Source organism: Coffea eugenioides, chromosome 6 (assembly GCF_003713205.1).
Source record: "Coffea eugenioides isolate CCC68of chromosome 6, Ceug_1.0, whole genome shotgun sequence".
NCBI lineage: Eukaryota > Viridiplantae > Streptophyta > Magnoliopsida > Gentianales > Rubiaceae > Coffea > Coffea eugenioides.
In genome coordinates, this window is record NC_040040.1 from 19,664,913 (window position 1) to 19,684,740 (window position 19,828).

Below are 19,828 nucleotides of genomic sequence, written 5' to 3' on the forward strand. Positions count from 1 at the left end.
ATCGATTAAAGCAATTACTAGTCAAACTCAAACTGAAGTTTAATTCAGAGGATGAATGATAAATTTAGGCCTTGTATAGATTATCATTTTTTAAAGAAAGTTTTCATATTTTTTGTAAATATTCCTTCTGCATAATTTTCAATCCCTTTTTACCTCACGTATAATGTATCTCAAAGAAGTGCTAGAGTAATTCTTTTCCTAAGAACTCGTAAAAAATGCAATTCAAACGGGCTCTTAGATCTCAAAACGATTTTGACTCTCACAATCAATTGAGATTTAATTTCATAAGGCAAAACATAGGACACAAGAACTGCTAGCAGCAAAAGTACTTGGCGATCTCATCATGAACCATGAACTACTAGTACGTACAAATTTAATCTTGGCATACTATAAGTAGATGCAACGTCGCGTGTTTTTACTAAGATAAGAGAATTTTGGAAGTTCTTGCCTGATTATATTATGTCCCAATTCAGTCATTGTTTCGGGATCAAAGCAGGCAGATATGTTTCTCTAATCTTTCTAGATTGAAAAGGAAGACAATGTTGTCAGATGCCAACCATGAAATTGGCCCTTTGGCTCTGGGGGGTAGAACATTACTCAACTTCGTCACAAAGCCAAATCTAGAAGTATTAAGTGAATCCCACATGCATGAACTTGTAGAATGTTGACAAAGTTTACTTTTACGTAATTAAAAAGAGGAAGGTGTGAACTCTTTTCAAAACTTTGAAGGGAGAAATCTCTCTCTCTCTCTTATTCTCTCATTTATAGCAAGCAGGTGAGTGAGATCCAAAGGCACTAACCAAATTCGTCTGAATCCATTTACGCACTGCACTCACTTGGTAACTAATTAAATTGTGCAATAATTAAAGTCAAAATGACATTTAGGATAAACGCCAACTAAAGAAGCGGAGCATGGCTTTTTACGTTTTTCTCGTAAACATATTTATCAATTACTTTTTTACTTCGTATATATCAAATTACTGTAATATATCTTTCTATAAAATTTTCATAAAATAGCAATCCAAACGGGCAGATCTCTTTCTTTATCTTTCTTTCTTGAGCTATTACTCTTAGCTCTTCCTCAGCTTATAGATTGATGCTCACATTTGTTTGCTCGAAAGTACAGATAAACACTTCTTTTTTTTTTTTAAGGTTGACCATGATACAATATGATTGCAAATTCGCTGGCAAAGCTTCCAATGCATGATGATGCAGCTTTAGATCTGAGTGCCCGTGATCAAAAGTCATGGGACGAACGTTAATCCCAGACCTATCTCGAGCTCTCCCCGTGCACCTAGTCCATGCTATGGACTCCAATCAATTAGGTCCAAATTCATTTTTGTTTTCTTTTCTTATTCAATAATATAAGTCAGTCCATGAAACAGCAGTATCAACGGATCAAACCTCGCTTTGGGCTTGTTTTGGGCCTTAAGCTAGTGAACGGGGTTAGTTGGCCTTAACTGATTATTTCTTTCAAATATTATTTTACTTGTATCATAATTACAATTCTTAATCGATTTTTTTTTTAATCTTTACAACAACTTTTTTTTTTTTTTTCAAAATCTTCTATACGTCACATTATGAAAAGTGTTATAGTAAATTATTTCATTTTAGATCATATTTCAAATATCTTTACAAAAAATATTTTTATTGCATATGCATCACATCACAGAAACTGTTACCATAATTAGTTCAAGTAATATTTTAAATAATTTCCTGTCTGAACACACTCGTACTATTTCTCACCTGTCTTTCAGCTACTGAAATGGAAGTGATTTACAAAATGTTAAGAGGAACGATAGGGATTCAAAGTCAAAAACGATTCTTTAAATTGTCAAGGAACTCGGCAATAGAGGGAAGAACACGTCTTGTTCCTTAATCGGAACCTTTCTCTCTTGGATGTAGTTGGGCTCATCTGGTCATCATTTCAATGTTCCTTAATTGGTTTGAGAAATCTGGCTGTGAGTGAGCCTTTGGGCTCATTTGATGAAGTCTATGTATATATAATTTCAATGTCTAACAGTCATTTTCCGCCACAAGCAGTGTCCAATGGGTCCTGCCCACTACCCGCCAACTTATAACTTTGGCGGGCCTCCGTTCGGTTCTCTGTGGCTGTGGGCCCTTCAGCACTCAAAAAACCACCAAAAACATCCCATCGGCCTCTGGCAAATGGAATGGAGCAGTAAAAGAAGAAAGTGGGGTGTTTGAAATGTGGGTGGAAGAAAGGCATCTTTGGCATTACATAAAATGACCAAAAAAAAGGAAGTGTGTGTGGCCAACAGGAACACAAGCATCAAATGGCGTTAGTCACTCACTCAATGGTAGCATCTGAATATTCGTCATATGAATTACTGGCAGACTATTGATTAAACTGTCGAAAAGGACAAAAAAAAAAAAAAACCCAGAAAAACCACACATTCTTGGAAGCTGCAGGTGGAATGTATTGTCCTCAGACGATCTCCGAAGCATCTGATCATCATTTCCACGTTCCTACTCCCGCAGCATGTTTTGCCAAATGACCTACTTCCATCCACTGAGGATACCAACTGAAAGTACTTGCATATTCTCGTTCAGCAGGTTTGACAAGCAACCCGGTGGATTTTGGTATCAAACCACAACAAATCCCAATTTATGCTTCAAAGGTACTCAATGAAGGCTTCACGAATGAACTACTGAGCATGCCGTCAATTTCATGTAACAAGAGAAACTTCAATCTCTTAAAGCATCCTAGAATAAGGGAGATTAAAATAAAAACAAAAAAAGGATTGCCCAGAATTCACAGATTCAAGGATCATCACCTTCATAGGGAAAATTTTGGTTGAACCTACTGAAGGTAACACCAGCTTCAGAAGCTATGATGTCAAGTTCATTGTTTGCATATAAGCCAACTGATATGTTAAAACACATTCTGATTGGTCAAGGTACTTTCTATTTGCCTTGCTGATGAAGAAATCTATCATGCCTCTCAACTCCAAAAACTAGCAAGCTTGCAAAAACTAAAAAGAAAAGGATCAAAAGACCATAATGCGCTAGTTTTCTTCTGCCACATGCTCAGAGTACAGGTCACATCTAAGTATTCTTGTTTATTTACACCATACACCACAAACAGAACTCTCCAATAACAATAATCAAACATGGGTAGCACCTCCATCACTGTTTGAAATACTTGATTCAACCCTTACAAGAAACAAGGCCCAAGTCTACCACAAGTAATAGTTGGCTAGCTGGTCAAAAGTTTCTGGAGCTCATTAAGATCTCTGTTTAAGGTGGCATTGTTTTCTTGCAAATCAATTTCGTAGGCACCTCCAAAACAGATTACATCATTAGACTGAGTAATCGCAGTGAGTCACACAACAAACAGACAGAAGTACTTTAGACCTAAATGTCAAGTTAAACCCATTCCCAAAATAGACTAACTAAATGTAGTGAATCACAAAATGTTTGTGTCCGTGGTTCAACAACATTTAACAATATTCTAGCAACCCAAGTAGCCTCTGTTTATGAAACAATATCTTGAAACATAGAGAACTATACACTGCTTCATATATGCAGGAAGCAGACACATTTTTATTGAGTGAAAATCAGAAGCCCCTCCTCCTCACTTCCTTCTTTATCCCCAAAAGAAGAAAAACAAACATCTGAACAGATAACCAAAAAAAGTGTATGGACACCTCCTCCAGAGTGCTCAACAAAATGCATGGGAGCAAAGGAGACAGCCGCTTACATTTCTTCTTCAAAGAGCAAACAGCAGGGATTCCAACAGATGAGCTTAAAGTATAAGCATTCCAATTATCTTGAAAAACCACTTTACAGTGCTTGTGAATGTTGGTGAAATTGTTATGCTATATGCAAACCACATAAGGAGTGGACCATCAACTAAACTACAGATAACAAACATCTAAACTTACCTTCTAATCAACTATAGTTAAGGTTACCAACATACGGGTTCAATCACCCGTAAATCCTACATGAACCACAGAAGTTCGAGTAAACTGCATCAAGACGCAAGAAATACATATCTAGTTGGGATCTGGAAGTTCCTTAACCATTATGGTATGAAGACATCCTTATGAATGGATGAGTAAATATAACCAAGGTTCCAAAAAGAGCAGCAACCGAAAAGCCTAATTATCCACAGAACCACCTAAGGTCCAATACCACATCAACCAGAAATTTGCACGGTATTTCATGCTAATTCTACCAGGTTCCAAGACATTTAGTACAAAACACCGCCACTGAAATACAATTCACATAAATATTTGAAACTATGGATACACAATAACTGCTACTCCAAAATTAACATTTCAGTGAATCAACCACCATAACAAAGATTAAATTCCAATAACCAAAAACTTATGATTAAATTACAAAAAACATAAGCTTTTATGCAAAATTAACATATTCTGATTGCAAGATCATAAGGTTAACATAGTCAAAATTCCAGTAAATAAAAACGCAGTAAAGTAAATTTAAAATCTCAAAAGATTTCATATCTCCCAGAGTCCCAGCTCCAGAATTCAACCAAAAACCCTTATTTCAACTACACCATGAAAACATATCAACAGAAGAACCAAACCCCAAAATGACTATTTCTTCATCATCATCCTCCAGATTAATCAGACTCCTGCGAAGCAGCGGATTCAAGCTCGAGGCGTTCTAGGGCTTTCTGGTGTGCCCAAGTCTCGAGAGTGAGATCGGGCTTAGCGTTAAGCCCGACGCCGAGTATGACGATAGTGAGGAAGCTGGTGATGTAACACGGCAGCTCCCAGTCTTCCCATTTACGAGACTGTCCGGGCGGCGGCGGCGTCCGGTTGAATAAGTAGCCGTTGGGTCTCTCTTGATGGCCCGGTGTAGCCCATCGACTCGGCCCGTGGGCGTCTCCTCCTCTTGTTCGAAGGGCTGGGCTCAATCGCGCCCGCAACATGCCTGCCGCTGTGGCCAAGGGTTTCGGGGACGGCATTTTTCCACTGCGATGTCGCGTTTGGGAACGAAGACTGAGCTCTTCAGTGACTAATCCACTTTTGTACCCTTAGGATGGATCTTAGACTGAAGCGGGCAGAGATCGGTAACACCATACGGCGTCGTTGTGGCTCTCAAGTCGTTTACCTTTTTATTTTTCTGAATTTTCTAATATGAATTTTATTTTGTTTTTTTTATGTCGAATTTTCTTTGGTAAGAGCACTAACATAGTATAATAAATTTTTTCTTGATTAATTAAAAATAAAGAAAAAGTATTCGATAGTCCCTTAAAAGATTTATAAGTAATCTTACTTTGAAATTTATGTTACGTCCTTTATTCTTGGACATAATTTACGACTAAAATTGGATCATTTTATTACGATAATTTATGAACGGTTTATGTGGAACTACATGTACATTTATATAAAAATTGTACAATGTTGGCTTTTGAATTAACCATGAGAAAAAAAAAATCCTGATTACAGAATAAGTTGAAGTAAAAATGTGTTCATTTTTTTTTTTTTTTATTATTCCGTCACCTTATGCCTATATAAAATTCTTTTCATGATATCTGCAGCTGTTAAAGGCTCTTTAAACTTGACCAGTTCAGATAGGCTAAACAGAAAATTTACCTCAAATGTCTTGAAATGTGGCTTCGAAATTTATGGAAAATTTCAACCTCCATGTTCCATAAACCGAGTCTGAAAAGCAGGGGTTTACAAAATTAAAGCATATTACGGGAGACAATTTGTAGATCCTTATTAAGCCTTTCACGGTGAACAGAAATGCTTAGTAAAGGAAATTGAACTATTGGAAAAAAATCCAAAAATATCACTTCTTGAAAAGCTTTATAGCTACAAAAGATAGACTTAAATAAAATATAAACAATTGCTCATCTCAACTTCAAATAAGCTGAGCTAACAGGGGTGCTTCCATAGAAGTCCAACCTCCTGCATATGTAAAGCTGGCTTGTATTCGTCTCAGCAACTCCACACAATGAACAGTCTTCATGCTGTTGTCTGCCAAGAACAGTTGATTGAAATTTTGCATCTTAATTTTTTTATCACATATGATAGTTCAAGAGAAATGTTATGCGGTCCAGTGTCAAGGATCAGTATCTGCGCTTCATACAGAACCAGGAACTCCTCCGCCGGAAATGATACAACCATCAGATGCAATAACTATGAGATTATGCTGGTCAACCCCCTCTCAGCTTTTAAGTGGTTAACATGTCCTTGGAAACTCCTCGACCGACTTCTTTCTGCATGTACTTGAAAGTCATTAGAAAGCAACAAAGTTCACGCCACTAGTTGCTTCTTTCTATCTTCTTTGCCCATAGTTGCTTTCCTAATGGTAAACAACACTACATATTACATAAGATAACTTTTGAGCAACTATGGATCCTCCCTCCTCCCATCCCCACAAATCAAAGTGTCTCTTTTCTTGATGCTGAGTGGTGACAAAATCTGTACTTACCCAGGTTCCCACATAACTGTTACCATTTCACAGGGTCCCTACATTATCCAAGCATATACTCTAGAAACAAAATGGTATAAAATCCACCTTTTGTATGATTATCTTACACCATTCACCAGTAGTCTCCACATGAACACTTTCCATCAACAATATTATGATATCGTCCTTTGTCCCCCAGAGATACTTCTCTTTGAAAAACCTGGGAAACAAACTTGGCAAAGTTATGACAATCAACACAAATCCGTAGATTTTTTATAACCCGAATAGGCTTTCCTTGAGGAATAGCAATTATACCGAATGCCAAAGCTAGTTTTTCACTGTGACCAAGCAGCAACTTCTCTCTCTGCTCATCATCAACATCATGTAAAACACAGCCCTTATCGGGAACATATCCAGCTCCCTTGATCCTGGCTGACAATTCTCTTACCTTTCCTAATATCTCTTCAATTCTTGGATGTGATCTATCACTAGCATGAAAGGTATGGAGGGTTCGCTTGACCTCAATCCAGCTTTTTGCTGGCACATTTCCCATCGCTTTTTGCTGCATCAACTCCCTTACTCTTCTTACCTCTTCCCACCTTCCTGCAGATGCATACAAATTAGCAAAAATAACATAGTTCCCCGCACTTTCAGGCTCAATCTCCAGAAGCTGATTGCCTGCCATCTCGCCAATCTTGGCATTTTGGTGAAACCTGCAAGCAACTAAAAGTGATCCCCATATGGCAGCATTTGGTTCAAAAGGCATCTGCTTGATGAACTGCAAGGCCCTTTCTAATTGTCCAGAATGCCCTAGCAAATCAACAACACAAGCATAGTGCTCAATTCCAAGTTCAACTCCATCAGTTTCACTCAGGATCTCATAAAAAATCTCCAACCCTCTATGCTCCATCCCCCAATGGCTGCAACCAGATAATACAACCAAAAAGGTTACATTTTTGGGTCTAATTGTGCTTTCTGCTTTCAGCAATTCATAAAGTTCAACCACCTCTTTCCACAATCCATGTCTGCCATAGCCCACAAGCATAGCATTCCAAGAGATGATAGTTCTTTCACTCATGTCATCAAAGATCCTCCTTGAGTAAGCAAGATTTCCACATTTTGAGTACATATCAATCAAAGTATTCTGAAGCACTATGTCAAATGGTAGTTGCAACCGAAGAGCATGGCTGTGAACTTGTCTCCCATGTTCAATTGCAGCAAGCCTAGATAATGCAGTTAACAGGCTAGCATAAGTTACATAATCAAATCTCATTCCTTCCATCTGCAATCTTCTAAACAGGTCTAAGGTCTCTGCATCAAGACCTTGTTGGGCATAACCTGATGTAATCGCAGTACAAGAAACTATATCCTTTACTGGCAAGCTCTCAAAAATATCTCGAGCTTCCTGGATTTTACCAGCTTTTGCATACGTCCAAAAGTGAACTTCCAACAAATACATGGGATTCAAAAGGGTGCTTAATTAGAAGAGAATGAATTTGCCTCCCGTGGACAAAGCCAAAAGCACCGGTACAAGATGCAATTACTGTGAAGAAAGTGAACTCATTTGGCTCAGCACCTGCATTAAAGATCAAGCAAATTATTAAAACCCAAGCACCAAATTAGTTAGATATGCAACTTCATTTTAGTTAAACAATTTTTGACCAGGAAACACGTGGTTCTCTCTCTTGTTTAAGCTCACTTGTCAAAATTGAAACACTGCAATTACAACAGTCACCGCAATTACTCCAATCGTGTCATGCGACATCGAGTGGCCAAATGCAATGAAAGTTACTCCTTTCAAAGTGTCATCTTGTTTTAGATTTATGTTCTCAAGTGTCAAGTGTGGTACTATATTAGAAGCCACAATCTGCATCAATTGATATAAAAACCATCTTCTAGAATGCAACTTCTATTCTTTCATATCTCTGCCACTTTTGCATTTGTAAGTTTACTTTTTCTATTACTAAAACAAGCACATAACCATATATATATATATATATATCAGACGGGAGCCCATTTAGAATATATTGTCAATGAGTCAGACTTCCGAACAGCACCTATTAGCATAGCATGTGATCAAAAGCAGCAGCTTTATTGTTATGCATGTATAACCAAGGACCTAAAAGCATCATTCCACATACTCGTACGCCCGCTTCCACATTCATGTTTATACACTTCTATGTGTATATATGAGTGTGCATGCGTGCGTGTGTGTGTATCGAAACAATTACCTGATCTTAACATCTGTACAGAAAGATCGAGCGCTTCAGAGGCATACCCTCTTTGAGCATACCCAGAGATCAGCGCAGTCCATGAAACAACATCCCTTTCTGGCATTTCATCGAACACACGCCTCGCATCACTCAAACACTCACACTTCACATACAGCCCCATCAAGTTCGTCCTGAGATACATGGGTGGTTCATAATGGGTTTTGATCATGTGGGCATGGACCCTTTGGCCTTCTTTCAAGGCCCTTTGGCTCACACATTGGTTCAGAAGTTCCTTGCAGTCTCTTAACTTCACCTCAAGGCCTTGTTTACCCATCTCTGTTAAGGCTTCCTTTATGTGACCGCTAGCGCAGAGAGTTATTAGATTGGTTGAATTTGTCGGTAAGAAAGATATAAGTTAGCTTTTGGAGGTTAGACAATGCCTTGTTTGTTATAGAGGAAAGTCTTTGTTCTCTACGGTGGCAAACAAAGGATACTCTGCTCCTAAGCATTTTTCACGTTGAAAACTTGAGAGCATGAAAAAAGAAGATTTTGAGAGAGATACAACACTACACAACCATGCAGTGGTGGTGGTGGTGAATCAGTGATAGAAAGTCGGATTGAATTTCACACCTTTTTCTATATTGAAACTGTCTGAAAAGAGGTAGACAAAGTGAAAACTTGAGGTAGTGACTTAATGGTAGCAAGGGGATTCTTGGAATGATTTTTTTTTTTCCCTTTTGTGATGATGAGATAATAAATGTTGGATTTTCTTCTATAGAATGAGACTGTTGTGTTTTCAATAATTTTATTCTGCTGGAGTTTAAGACAGAAACTTCTAAAAGGTAGTGATTCAGAGGTAAGAAACACATTTGATTTTCATTTTTATGAAGAATAGAGATTATGAGGTATATAAAACATGTTTTTCTTTCCCTTTTTACCTTTCTTTTCTGGTTTGCACTTTGCAGAAGAAAACTTTTTAATATATAAATACCAGTTCATAGGTCAGAGTATTCCAACTCATATTTTTGATTTGCAAAAGCTTACTGATTATTTGGTAGTTGAACATTAGATGGAAAATCTATTAGCACTGGAAATTTCACTCTTTCACTTCACTTCGCACCATCAGGGTATGTGATCTAGTAATGGCACCTAATGAAGCCAAATGAGTCATTCAGTTTCAGCATATCACATAGTCTACAAGAAAGCTCTGAACGTTCATTTTTCAGTCTGCAAGTATGAAAACAGGCAAAGAAAACCATTTAGGCATTATTAAGCATTTCAGTATCTGCTGTGGAAATGCAACCCCTAGTAATGTGTATACAGGTCTGTGATGTGAATTTCTGAGAGTACATCGAAATTGATCGATAGGCCTCCAAGCTTATTGTTGCTGCCTAGATAGTAGCTACTTCACCAGAATGGAAACCTGAATGGAAGTTCAGGAAAGAGATGTTATTCACAGTTGAAGGCCTGAATTCAAGAGGATTATTCCACCTGGCTGAGTTATCCTCAAACCACCTCATGTTCACATTTTGAACAACCAAACCATCTATGTGTTCCATCATGAACCCTGCTGTGCTGTGCTTCACAAGTCCTTCACATCCTGGACGGTAGTCGAACAGACCACCCGCAAATTTTGTCCGTCGTCTGTACGTGAGATTTACGTTAATGAACTTCAAACTGCTCAAGATTCCATGTTTGGAACCTGATAAAAAGATGCCATTTTCTGAAGTTGCCGTGATGTTAATGAACTGTAAATTGGAGATTGAACCCTCTTTTGAAGTGGAGTCTCTCGGGCAGGTAGTTACATAAATAGGCTCAGCTCTTCCCCACCACAAAGGATCATAATATCTTGTGCTGATATTTATGTTAGAAAATTTAATGTCACTAACATTCCCTGCAGCAAAAGGAGAAGTACCAGCATTTATCAGACTAAATTTCGACTCAGATACAGCTAAGATTCACTTTCCATGTGATAATGATGTCTTACCTCCATCTCTTATTTGGAAGCCAAGCCCTCTGTGGGACTGATAAATAGTAATATTGTCAAACAAAAATCCCTTGAAATCATACCAACTAGCACTGCCAAGCTTGATTGCTGAAGATTTTGTTCGAATCCAGGAGTTGGTTGCAGTAAGGTTATAGACAGGTCCTGTGGATGACTTTGGACAAATAGCATCATCTCCTGTATCAATTCTGCATCTTGTGATGAATGTGTTATTGGAATCCTCTATATCTATCCCATCATTGTTAGGCGAATTGAAGTTCCCATATATTGTAACATCTTCCACTGAGGTGTTTTGCGAGCGGACAAGGTGCAAACTGCAACATTACGTAATGTACTACAGATTGCATGTACAAACACGGCAGCACTGAAGTAAATGATGCATGCTCTTTCATATATACATGGAAAAAGAAAAACTACCATTCACCACACAACTATATAATATCATTCTGTGAGAGAGTCGTAACTCCTCCTCTCGTTTACTACTTTTTATTTCTTGGAGGCCAGGCACTCATCCCCCTCCACCTTCTACTTATTTCACTGTTTTTAATAAATAAAGAACGGACATCCCTCCCGTGTACAAGTTTGTCAAACTATATATATATATATATATATATATATATATAGTTTGGATGGTAACGAGGAAGGAACGGTTGCAAGTAGTAACTATTCAGAAAGGTTGACGATCATGAGGCGTGTCAAAAAAAATATGAGATCCAAATCACATTTTTGTACATAGATATTAATACCACGTGTGATTTTTATAAAATTTTATTTTATATATATACGTTATTGAAAGTAAGTCGCGTTTTGGACAAATGAAATTACATCATGTACGTTTGAAGTTCAAACCTGCCCATTATTCTTGGTCTTTCCGTCACGGAAATGGATAAAACTTTTCTTTTTCATCAAAAATGGATAATATTCTTTAGGTTTTAAACTTTTAAAAGATTGCATTTAAAAATAAAAATAAAAAATGATACTACAATGGTATCGATTGACCGTTAATTTACACCTTCAATTATGCTGTATTGCAATAGCATACCATCAATTATTGATTGGTCCAATAGTATTAGACAAAAATTTTGGTAGTCTCCAGTTTGAAAAAGATAACTTCATGTTTAGTAACCTTCAATAACGAGAATCTACTACTAATTACTGCATGGACATGATAAAATAAAGAAAATAGTTGTTACAACTTACAATGCCATAAACAATTGGGAAATTTTCTTTTCCATTAGACTGTATGCTAATAGATAAGTTTTTATTTTTCTTCTTGAAAATTAAAAATTAGATAAACTGTAATCAAGTTTTTTCAGACTTGTGCTTATGGTAACTTAAAATCCTGTGTGCCGTAAAACCTTGGCGTACATTGCAGTTGGAAAACTCACCAATAAATTAGCATCCATATTAGACTGCACCATAGGACTAAAATTAGCAATACCTAAAATGGGCGCTAACTTCAAAGTATTAACAAAATTCTCAAATTATGTGTTTAATGATGCAATGCACAAAATATAACTAAAAAATCCACCTTATTTGTGAATCACATATCGATTAGAAAAAAATAAAAAGAGAAAAAGAAGAAAGAAACATGTATAGAATAAGATGCATCACATACCAGACAAGGTTGAAGATCCTCCTTGGCTGATTAGTGTGGTAGTTTTACTGTGATGATTATCTCCAGATAACTTATCTACAATTAGCATGCATCTCTTTGCCTCTTGTGCTAGAGAAAATGCTTCATTTTGAAGCTATATTTTACCTGCCCGTTCTCCTTTTTCCATCCCATTCCCCAGTCTAAAAGGTCATAAGTAGCCACCAAGTAAAATGAGTACTTTGTACTTATCTAATCTATTCTATTTTACACCGAGAGAAGTCTAAAGAGCCTGCATAAGAGGCAAGTAGTTATACAGATTCGATTAAATCAAAGGAAAGCTCGACACCGCTTTTGAATTTTTTCCACTATAAGTGAGGTTCAAACATCCGATCTACAGTCTAAAGCAGGATTTAATCCCTTGTTGGTGTTTGGCTCAATGGTTGAGTACTTCATATTCCATACTAAAGAGTAAAGCGACAAAGAGGCCAAAAAAGAAATTCTGGCCTATTACCTAACTTCAAAAAGTTATATATATATATATAAGGCCGGCTCAGTGAGATTGATGTCACAGATTCCTTGATTGAATTGCATACTTCAAAAAGTTATTTTAAAAAAAAAGCCGTCTTAATGAGATTGATGTCACAGATTCCTTGATTGAATTGTATTTTTTGGTGGAATAAATTTTTTTTTTAGTTTTCGTGAAAATATTCTTTGACACATTTTAACTTTTTTTAAGAGTAAATTTTATATACACTGACAATAAATATACTAATTATACATATATAAAAATTAAATTTTAAATTTGAAATATATATAATTGTCATTCATCCAAAAGTGACAGTAAATATATACTAGAAAGATTAATTCTTTTTTTAATTTCATATATGTACATTTAAAAAAAAAAAAAGATGTAGTACTTGTTAAAAAAAAAAAAGAAGAAGAAGAGGAGAAGAGTTAGAGTGTGTTTTATACCCCCAAAAAAAAATCTCGCAAAAAGAAATCACAATCCAAAGTGGGGGTCCTTGCGTGCCTACAGCTGAAGTGAAGTGTTGCGAATGTCCAAATAAAAGATGAGGAGCCAATGAAGGACGAAGAAAACTGAAAAAGAGTTAGAGAAGTGGGACGAGCGTAGACATACCACCAATAAGCGGGCTCGATAAGATTGACGTCCCACACTCTGACGTTCCTACAACCGATGAACCCCACCAATCTTGGCCTGCACTCGTCCCCCAGACACGCCCCCGTCTCGTTCCAGCTCACCATCACATTCTTCCTCTCCTCAAACCTCTTCACGAACTTCAACCCCTGTCCGTTTATCTCTCCGCCGCCGGTGATCCCCACGTCTGCTGCATCCTCCGCCAGCACCACGTACCACCTTTCCTGCTCCCTCGGGTAGTCTTCGATCTTCGTGCCCCCCAATATGGTGGCGTTCTTGTGAATGCGCAAAATCACGCGGGATTTTAAGTGTACAGTGGCTGTTAAGTACTTCCCCGGCGGGAATTCCACGTGGCATGATGGGATGTGGGGGGAGGTCGAGACGGCGGCGGAGCAGGCGTCGATGGTGGATTGGATTGGAAGGGTGTCGTAGTGGACGCCGTTCCCCCTGGCCCCGAAGTCTTTGACGGAGAAGGAGAGTGGCGATGCGGCGGCATGGGACAGGATGGTGGCGGCGTGTGTGCGGAGTGTTATTAGGTGGTAGAAGAAAAATGGGATCAGCATCTTCAAGGTAGTGGAGTGGATAATGATTCCTTTGGGATATGTATAATTTGACCAATTCGATTACGGCAGCAGCGTCTTTGTTGTTGTACAAAAAGAGCCCTTCACGCAACGCTTACTTGGAACAGTGAACCCTGAATGATTAAATCATTCTTAGGATTTTCATAGAATTAGCTCCAAAAGTACAAACGGCTAAAAAAAACAGAGAATTGATGGTGAGAAAAGAAAGAGGGGCATCTTTCAGACAAAAGTTAAAGGCATAAATGCTGCTTCTGGTTCTGGATCTTCATTTTACATTACGAATCAATCAATCAATCAGAGCTCAAACGTGAAGAATGGGATTGAATGACTCTCTATTAAAAAGGGACTATTGACATGTAGGAGTATTATATATATATATATATATATATAGGAGGAATAACAACAAAATAAACTGCAGTCCTACTACACTCAAAAGCTGAGATAAGAAGATGATTGCATTATGGATGGATATTCTGCCAGCTGGTTAACTAGAGAATGTAGGAACCCAATGAGGAACCAAATGAATTGGCCGAGGCATCCTCTCTACGCCTTCCTGCTATTTACTAACATAACACTACTATATGTGATTTATATACAGCTAGCTAGCAAGTAATGTATAGCAGCTTCAGGACCACCACCACCTTCAAAGCAGCTCCATTTTCAGCTGATTTGAGTGCAAAGAAGCTGCAATAACACAAAAACAATTAATATTATTTAGAGTCAGTAGCTTCTTGGATGGGCTAGCAAGTAATATTATGTATTTTCTTTGAAGCACTTTTTTCCTTTTTCTTTGCTTCCATTGGTTCTTTTACTTGGATCTTTTTGGATGAAGCGAATGGTGGGGTTTACTAGCTTCAACGGAGCAGAAATGGGAGCCCAACTGGGTAAAATATCATATATATAATTTTGAACCACTCATTGGTTACACATTTTAATTTCTAGAGTATGATGCTGTATGCAGACTGAAATAACCCACCCACCATTACAGTTGAGACGGGTGCGAAAATAGAAACTACTTGGGAGTACTATAGGTACTAAAGGACACAATCCAATCCATACATAGTTTTTAGAATCACAAGAAGATTCGCATTACCTGAATTTGCTGAAGAGTCATAACTCAACAGCGAGTTTTCTGGAGTAATAAAGTTAGAATTGTCTTCTTCCCGACCCCAGATTGGCTGATGCAGTCCATCTAAATGCCACAGCTGCTGATACTGCTGTCTGTTCCCGTGTACCTGTTCTTCAGGCCACATTGATGGCATAACCATGCCCTGGAAATTCGTTTCTATTGGGGATCCACTCTGCAATGTTCAGAAAATTTATAAATTTTCCATTCTAGAGTTGAAAATATATAAAATGGTCTCTGGGAATATAATAGCAAGAAAAATCATCACTAGAAAGTCAGCATAACTTCATGTTTTTATACAAGTTCAATGAGTGGCACACATTCATGGCAACTCAAACTCCCCATTAAACAACACAAGGAAAATGAAGGATTCCAGGCAGGATTGCTTTTCACACATTCAATGGTGCTATTGCCTATTGTACACTTAGCAACTCAGATAAATGCAACTATGCAACAAATCCAAAAGGATGTGAGAAGATTTAGCATTCCATGAGTGGAATAGATACTGTAAGCAAAAAAGCAAAACCCTTCTGGCATTGCTGATTGATTTTTTTTTTTTTTTTTGGATTCAGAAAAATGCAATTCCCTTGTTAGAAATAGACAGAGCATCCTTATACAGATTGCTTTAACTGAAGGCATATTTATCAGCTGCTTAAGCTTTAGTAGTAGTGCAGAGATGACAGATAGCACGGGTGGTTCATATTTGACACTCCAGATATACCTCCTCAATTCTCTGTTTACTCACCCCCGTATTTCATATCACTGGATATTTTCATCACAGCAATCAGGATGATTCGAACAGATATGTTTTAGCGGGTAATCTTATAGACCATTGAATTCAAGACACTGACAGAGATGCAGGAAATAAATACACATACCTCTGCTGCAAGAAGTGTGTCAAGATTGAAATCAACTCTGGGATTGACAGTAGCAAGTCTCATTGAGAGAAACTGAAAGCCAATTAAGAAACCAACAGGAAATCGATTTAGCGCCCATAACCGTAAAATCACCAGATGACATATACAAAAAAAGAATAAAGGACTTGAAGCATGACCTCCACTTGACGTTGTAGGCACTGAACATGGTTAATGATCTCATCCAGCACCATTGCAGTGCCTGAAATCTGGAAAGAGACAATACACAACTGAGTTGTCGGGTGACAAAGTATTAAAAAGCAAAAGGAGGATCTGATTTCTCTACTAATGTGATTCTTAGTTCAAGTTATCAACTAATTGATGGTGTTTCACATTGAAAACCTGTTTAAACAATAACCATCTCTGTCTTGGCTAAAGATTCAGATTCCTTTGGAGCGTTTAAGACCAAATATTATGTTAGTCTTAATTAATCATTTTCAAGTGCAGCACTATCAACTATCACTATTGGAAATGGGAACATAGAAAAACACATTGCAGGATAACAGCAAAAACTGCCTTTGAGATTAAAATAGAACTAAAATATGCTGACATAGATGAGCATTTGGATTTTAGTCTCATGAACTGATTGTTTAAGATATGACCACCCATGTAAGCGCAAATGGGTAAAAATTAGTCTATAAAGGAGTAATGATTGCAATGATGGAAAGCAAAGCAGTTGGAAACAGATAATTCATAATAGCAGACCCAACTTCAAGTTACCTATTTATGCTTTTCTCATCCAGGTACATCCCAACCTATATGCGATCTACGTGTGCTAAACAAAATAAAGTACTCTCAAACTAAAGTTGCAGCAACTAAATTTGTCCTTTCATCCTTTCAAGTTTGGGGCCTCACAGCAATTATATCAACCAAAAATTTCAGCCCTGAAAGCTCAGCGATTCTTTGGATTGGAAATGTTAATAGAGCCGGGGAAGCATTCATTGAATATTACCCCTCGGTAGTATTCATTTAAGAAGCTTTGGGCGGTTTATGTCAAAAAATCTGTTTTCATACAAGGTACAGGGCTTAATTGAAGGATAACCTGATTGCACTGTAAGTCTATTCATTCACTTTTCCCAGCCATCATATCTTATACTAAGTTTCTTCAGGTCCTTTGAGTACACAAGTTCTATATCCTTCTATTAAAGTTGTCCTCTAACTTGGACAAAATCATTTAAAGACTTCTCAAAATTCTACTCAATTTCACGAAATGGAAGAAACCCCATCACAGATAAGAACAGCAAAATTATAAGATCGCCTGAAGAGCTTTGTATCAGTTCGAAACTCAATAAGAACAGCAATAAATGATCACTAGTGGAAGTTGTTGCATTTAATCATCTTTGGAAGGGCCTAAAAAGTTTTCAAGATTACAATAATAGCATCAAAAGTAGTTAGCTATTTCCTATAGTTCCCTTATTTCCTTATCATCTTATAAAGACCCTTATTAGCTTTCAAGATTAAATGCCAACATAAAATATCATAACTATGCAAGAGCAGCAAATTGAATGGTAAGGCCTACCCCAAACCATCCCCTTACTCCCCACTCAAAAAGTCACCATAATATCACATAGCCAAGTTGCCAACTTAAACAAATGGAACAGCTTCCCCACCAACTGGACCATTAAGAGAGAAAATCAATAAAGGGAGAGGAAGTCCGAACCGACTTCTACATATTGCCAGAAATCCAACCTCCCAACGCTCAAAAAGAAAAGGTAGTTTAACAAAATAACAGAAGTGACCTAAGAAGAAAGGACCCTTCAACAAACAAACCCTGTAAAAGGTAAAGCAAAAATATGTAAGATTTATGAGAGAGACACTTCAACATCAGCAACAGACTCAGCCACTTTTGTTGGTGAAAAAGCCACTACCTTTATTCCCGTTAAAAAGGTGACAGCGACACAAAACATCACGTTAGGCAGGAAAAAATAAATTAATTAAAATTAGCCAATAGTACTAATGACCCCAAACAAAAAGGCACAAATCATAATCAGCAACTATAAAATTGGTAACTAGATTTTCCCATCACGTAATCCAAAATCTAATCATCATGAAAACCAACCATTAACTAAATGACGAAACGACATTTCTTTGTGAAGAAAACGACGTCCAACCTTGTTACATCCGGGAACCAGCTCTTGTAACAGCTTCATCCTTGCATTAATCTTCTCTCTCCTTGCCTACAGAGATCAATTACCCAAGACCAAAAAAAAAAAAAGAAATATATCAAAATTCACTTCAGAACAACAAAATCCCATAAATCCCATCAAAGTCCAACTTTTACAGAACAAAGTACAACTCCTTAAAACAGAATTAATGATTGAACAAACACAATTAGAGCTCAGTCTCCATCATTTCCAACCTAAAAACATGATTAATGACTAATGACGATATAATTAGAGCTTAATTACATGAATTATACGAGGAAGAGATTAATTATTACTCTTTCTGCTAAACTATGGCTATCCGTGGCCTGTCCTCGGCGAGCTCGGACGTGAACGTAAGGAAGCTTCTCGCGGCCGTCTTCGGAGGTTTCATTTGCAGCTTTTTTGCCCTTCTTGTTAGATTCTTTGCCCTAATTGTAACAAAATTTGGAGTTAAGTGCACAATGATCACGTTAATTAGTTAAATTACCAAGGAGAAAACCCTAATTTCGTGAATTACCTTTTTCTCCCTCTCCTTTCGCTTTGCAGAATTCGGATTCTGCTCAACGGCGGGGTGCGAAACAGCTGGAGATGAGTTGGAGTTCGGGTTGGAATCGGAGTCCGCTGGCTCTTGCTTCACACTTTCCAATTTTGCCCTTGAGTTGTCATCTGAATTTACTAAGGTCGAGAATTTGGCAGCTCGGTCCACGAGAGCGGTGTCGGAAGGGAAAATAAGCGTCGAAGCCGGCGGAGGAGGAGGACATTGACTGAATTGCTCTAGGGGTCGTGTCACGGAAGGACTTTCAGCTATGGCGGCCTCCGGCGAGTGCACTAAGAGCTCCACGGCTTGATTTGCCGGAAGTTCAAGCAGTGCGGTGAATGAACTCCCAGAATCCGGCTGCACAGACATTAGCCGGTGAATTTCTTCCCCGACCTGGTGGCTAAACTCCCCTCCGATGACTTCACAGGTAGCGGATCTAGCTTGAATAGCTTCCATTGAGTCCATTTCCAAGTTCCGAATTGCACTAGTCCAGCCCCCGGAAATTAGCCCGACCCGACCCAATTGCTAACAGACACCTTAACTGTTCCGCAAAAGAGCTCAAAAAAAGAGGGAAACGCTTTTCCAAGAAATACTTTTTAAAAAAAATGGACTTTTTTTTCAGTGCTACGTAGAAAGAAAGTACAAAACTTAGAAGCAGAAAAAGTACTCAAAAAGCTTTTCCAATGGCAGAGAGAATTTTGGAAGAAAAAGAAAAGAAACTTTCCCGGCTTCCTTTTCTCCCTCTACCCTCTATACGTTATTCTTTGTGCTCCTTGAAAATGTCTTCTTCTCTTTTTTTTTGGTGGGTTTGTGGAAAATGGGTTCTTGTTTCTTGTTCTGGTTCAATGGCGGTCAATCTCTAGCTATTTCTTCTTCTGCTGCTGCAGGGGTGCCCCTGCTTTCGAGTTTATAGTGGGGGAGTATTATTGAGAAGAGAAAGTGGGTGAAAGGAGACGGGCTAAAAGGTAGCGAAACGAGAATGAAGAAGAAGTAAATAGTGGAAAGAAAGAAACGTAAGTTGGTCTGGTCTGGTCCCCTGTTTGTTCACTGTAACATCTTCCCCTCTCTCTCTCTCTCTCTCATGCACGCCATTAATACTACGTACTCAATAACAATAACATACTAACATAGAGGCAAGGG

At 37.9% G+C, this 19,828-nt stretch overlaps 4 protein-coding genes across 4 annotated transcripts; all 4 read right to left on the minus strand.

The window, feature by feature from the left end:
• Positions 1-4,359: 4,359 nt before the first annotated feature.
• On the minus strand, positions 4,360-5,020 carry LOC113774766. Its single transcript, XM_027319382.1, has one exon. The coding sequence runs from the start codon at positions 4,958-4,960 to the stop codon at positions 4,613-4,615; it is 348 nt and encodes a 115-aa protein (XP_027175183.1). The 5' UTR covers positions 4,961-5,020; the 3' UTR covers positions 4,360-4,612.
• A 1,398-nt stretch (positions 5,021-6,418) lies between these two features.
• Positions 6,419-9,626, minus strand: LOC113773786 (putative pentatricopeptide repeat-containing protein At3g13770, mitochondrial). Its single transcript, XM_027318398.1, is given in 4 exon segments — positions 6,419-7,844; positions 7,846-7,990; positions 8,646-8,989; positions 9,619-9,626. Coding segments are annotated over 4 exon segments (1,794 nt in total). The 3' UTR covers positions 6,419-6,547.
• A 196-nt stretch (positions 9,627-9,822) lies between these two features.
• Positions 9,823-14,303, minus strand: LOC113774734 (exo-poly-alpha-D-galacturonosidase). The gene is made up of 3 exons (XM_027319344.1): positions 13,368-14,303; positions 10,615-10,946; positions 9,823-10,521 (listed from the first exon to the last, which is right to left on the minus strand). Exons 1-3 carry the CDS (start codon positions 13,946-13,948, stop codon positions 10,019-10,021), a joined length of 1,416 nt encoding a protein of 471 aa, XP_027175145.1. The 5' UTR covers positions 13,949-14,303; the 3' UTR covers positions 9,823-10,018.
• Positions 14,304-14,403: 100 nt separating this feature from the next.
• On the minus strand, positions 14,404-19,790 carry LOC113774735 (transcription factor bHLH48-like). The gene is made up of 7 exons (XM_027319346.1): positions 18,668-19,790; positions 18,447-18,578; positions 18,118-18,183; positions 16,147-16,215; positions 15,971-16,042; positions 15,060-15,267; positions 14,404-14,650 (listed from the first exon to the last, which is right to left on the minus strand). Exons 1-7 carry the CDS (start codon positions 19,151-19,153, stop codon positions 14,610-14,612), a joined length of 1,074 nt encoding a protein of 357 aa, XP_027175147.1. The 5' UTR covers positions 19,154-19,790; the 3' UTR covers positions 14,404-14,609.
• Positions 19,791-19,828: the final 38 nt, after the last annotated feature.

Excerpts from the sequence above, each read along its gene's own strand:
- LOC113774766 (XM_027319382.1), bottom strand. The coding sequence starts at position 4,960 with ATGCCGTCCCCGAAACCCTTGGCCACAGCGGCAGGCATGTTGCGGGCG.
- LOC113774734 (XM_027319344.1), bottom strand. The coding sequence starts at position 13,948 with ATGCTGATCCCATTTTTCTTCTACCACCTAATAACACTCCGCACACAC. Across the intron at positions 10,947-13,367 it reads ATCGAGCCCGCTTATTGGTG|TTTGCACCTTGTCCGCTCGC; the intron begins GTATGTCTACGC and ends GTAATGTTGCAG. Across the intron at positions 10,522-10,614 it reads CTTCCAAATAAGAGATGGAG|GGAATGTTAGTGACATTAAA; the intron begins GTAAGACATCAT and ends CTTTTGCTGCAG.
- LOC113774735 (XM_027319346.1), bottom strand. The coding sequence starts at position 19,153 with ATGGACTCAATGGAAGCTATTCAAGCTAGATCCGCTACCTGTGAAGTC. Across the intron at positions 18,579-18,667 it reads GAAAGGAGAGGGAGAAAAAG|GGCAAAGAATCTAACAAGAA; the intron begins GTAATTCACGAA and ends TGTTACAATTAG. Across the intron at positions 15,268-15,970 it reads ACACACTTCTTGCAGCAGAG|AGTGGATCCCCAATAGAAAC; the intron begins GTATGTGTATTT and ends TGAACATTGCAG.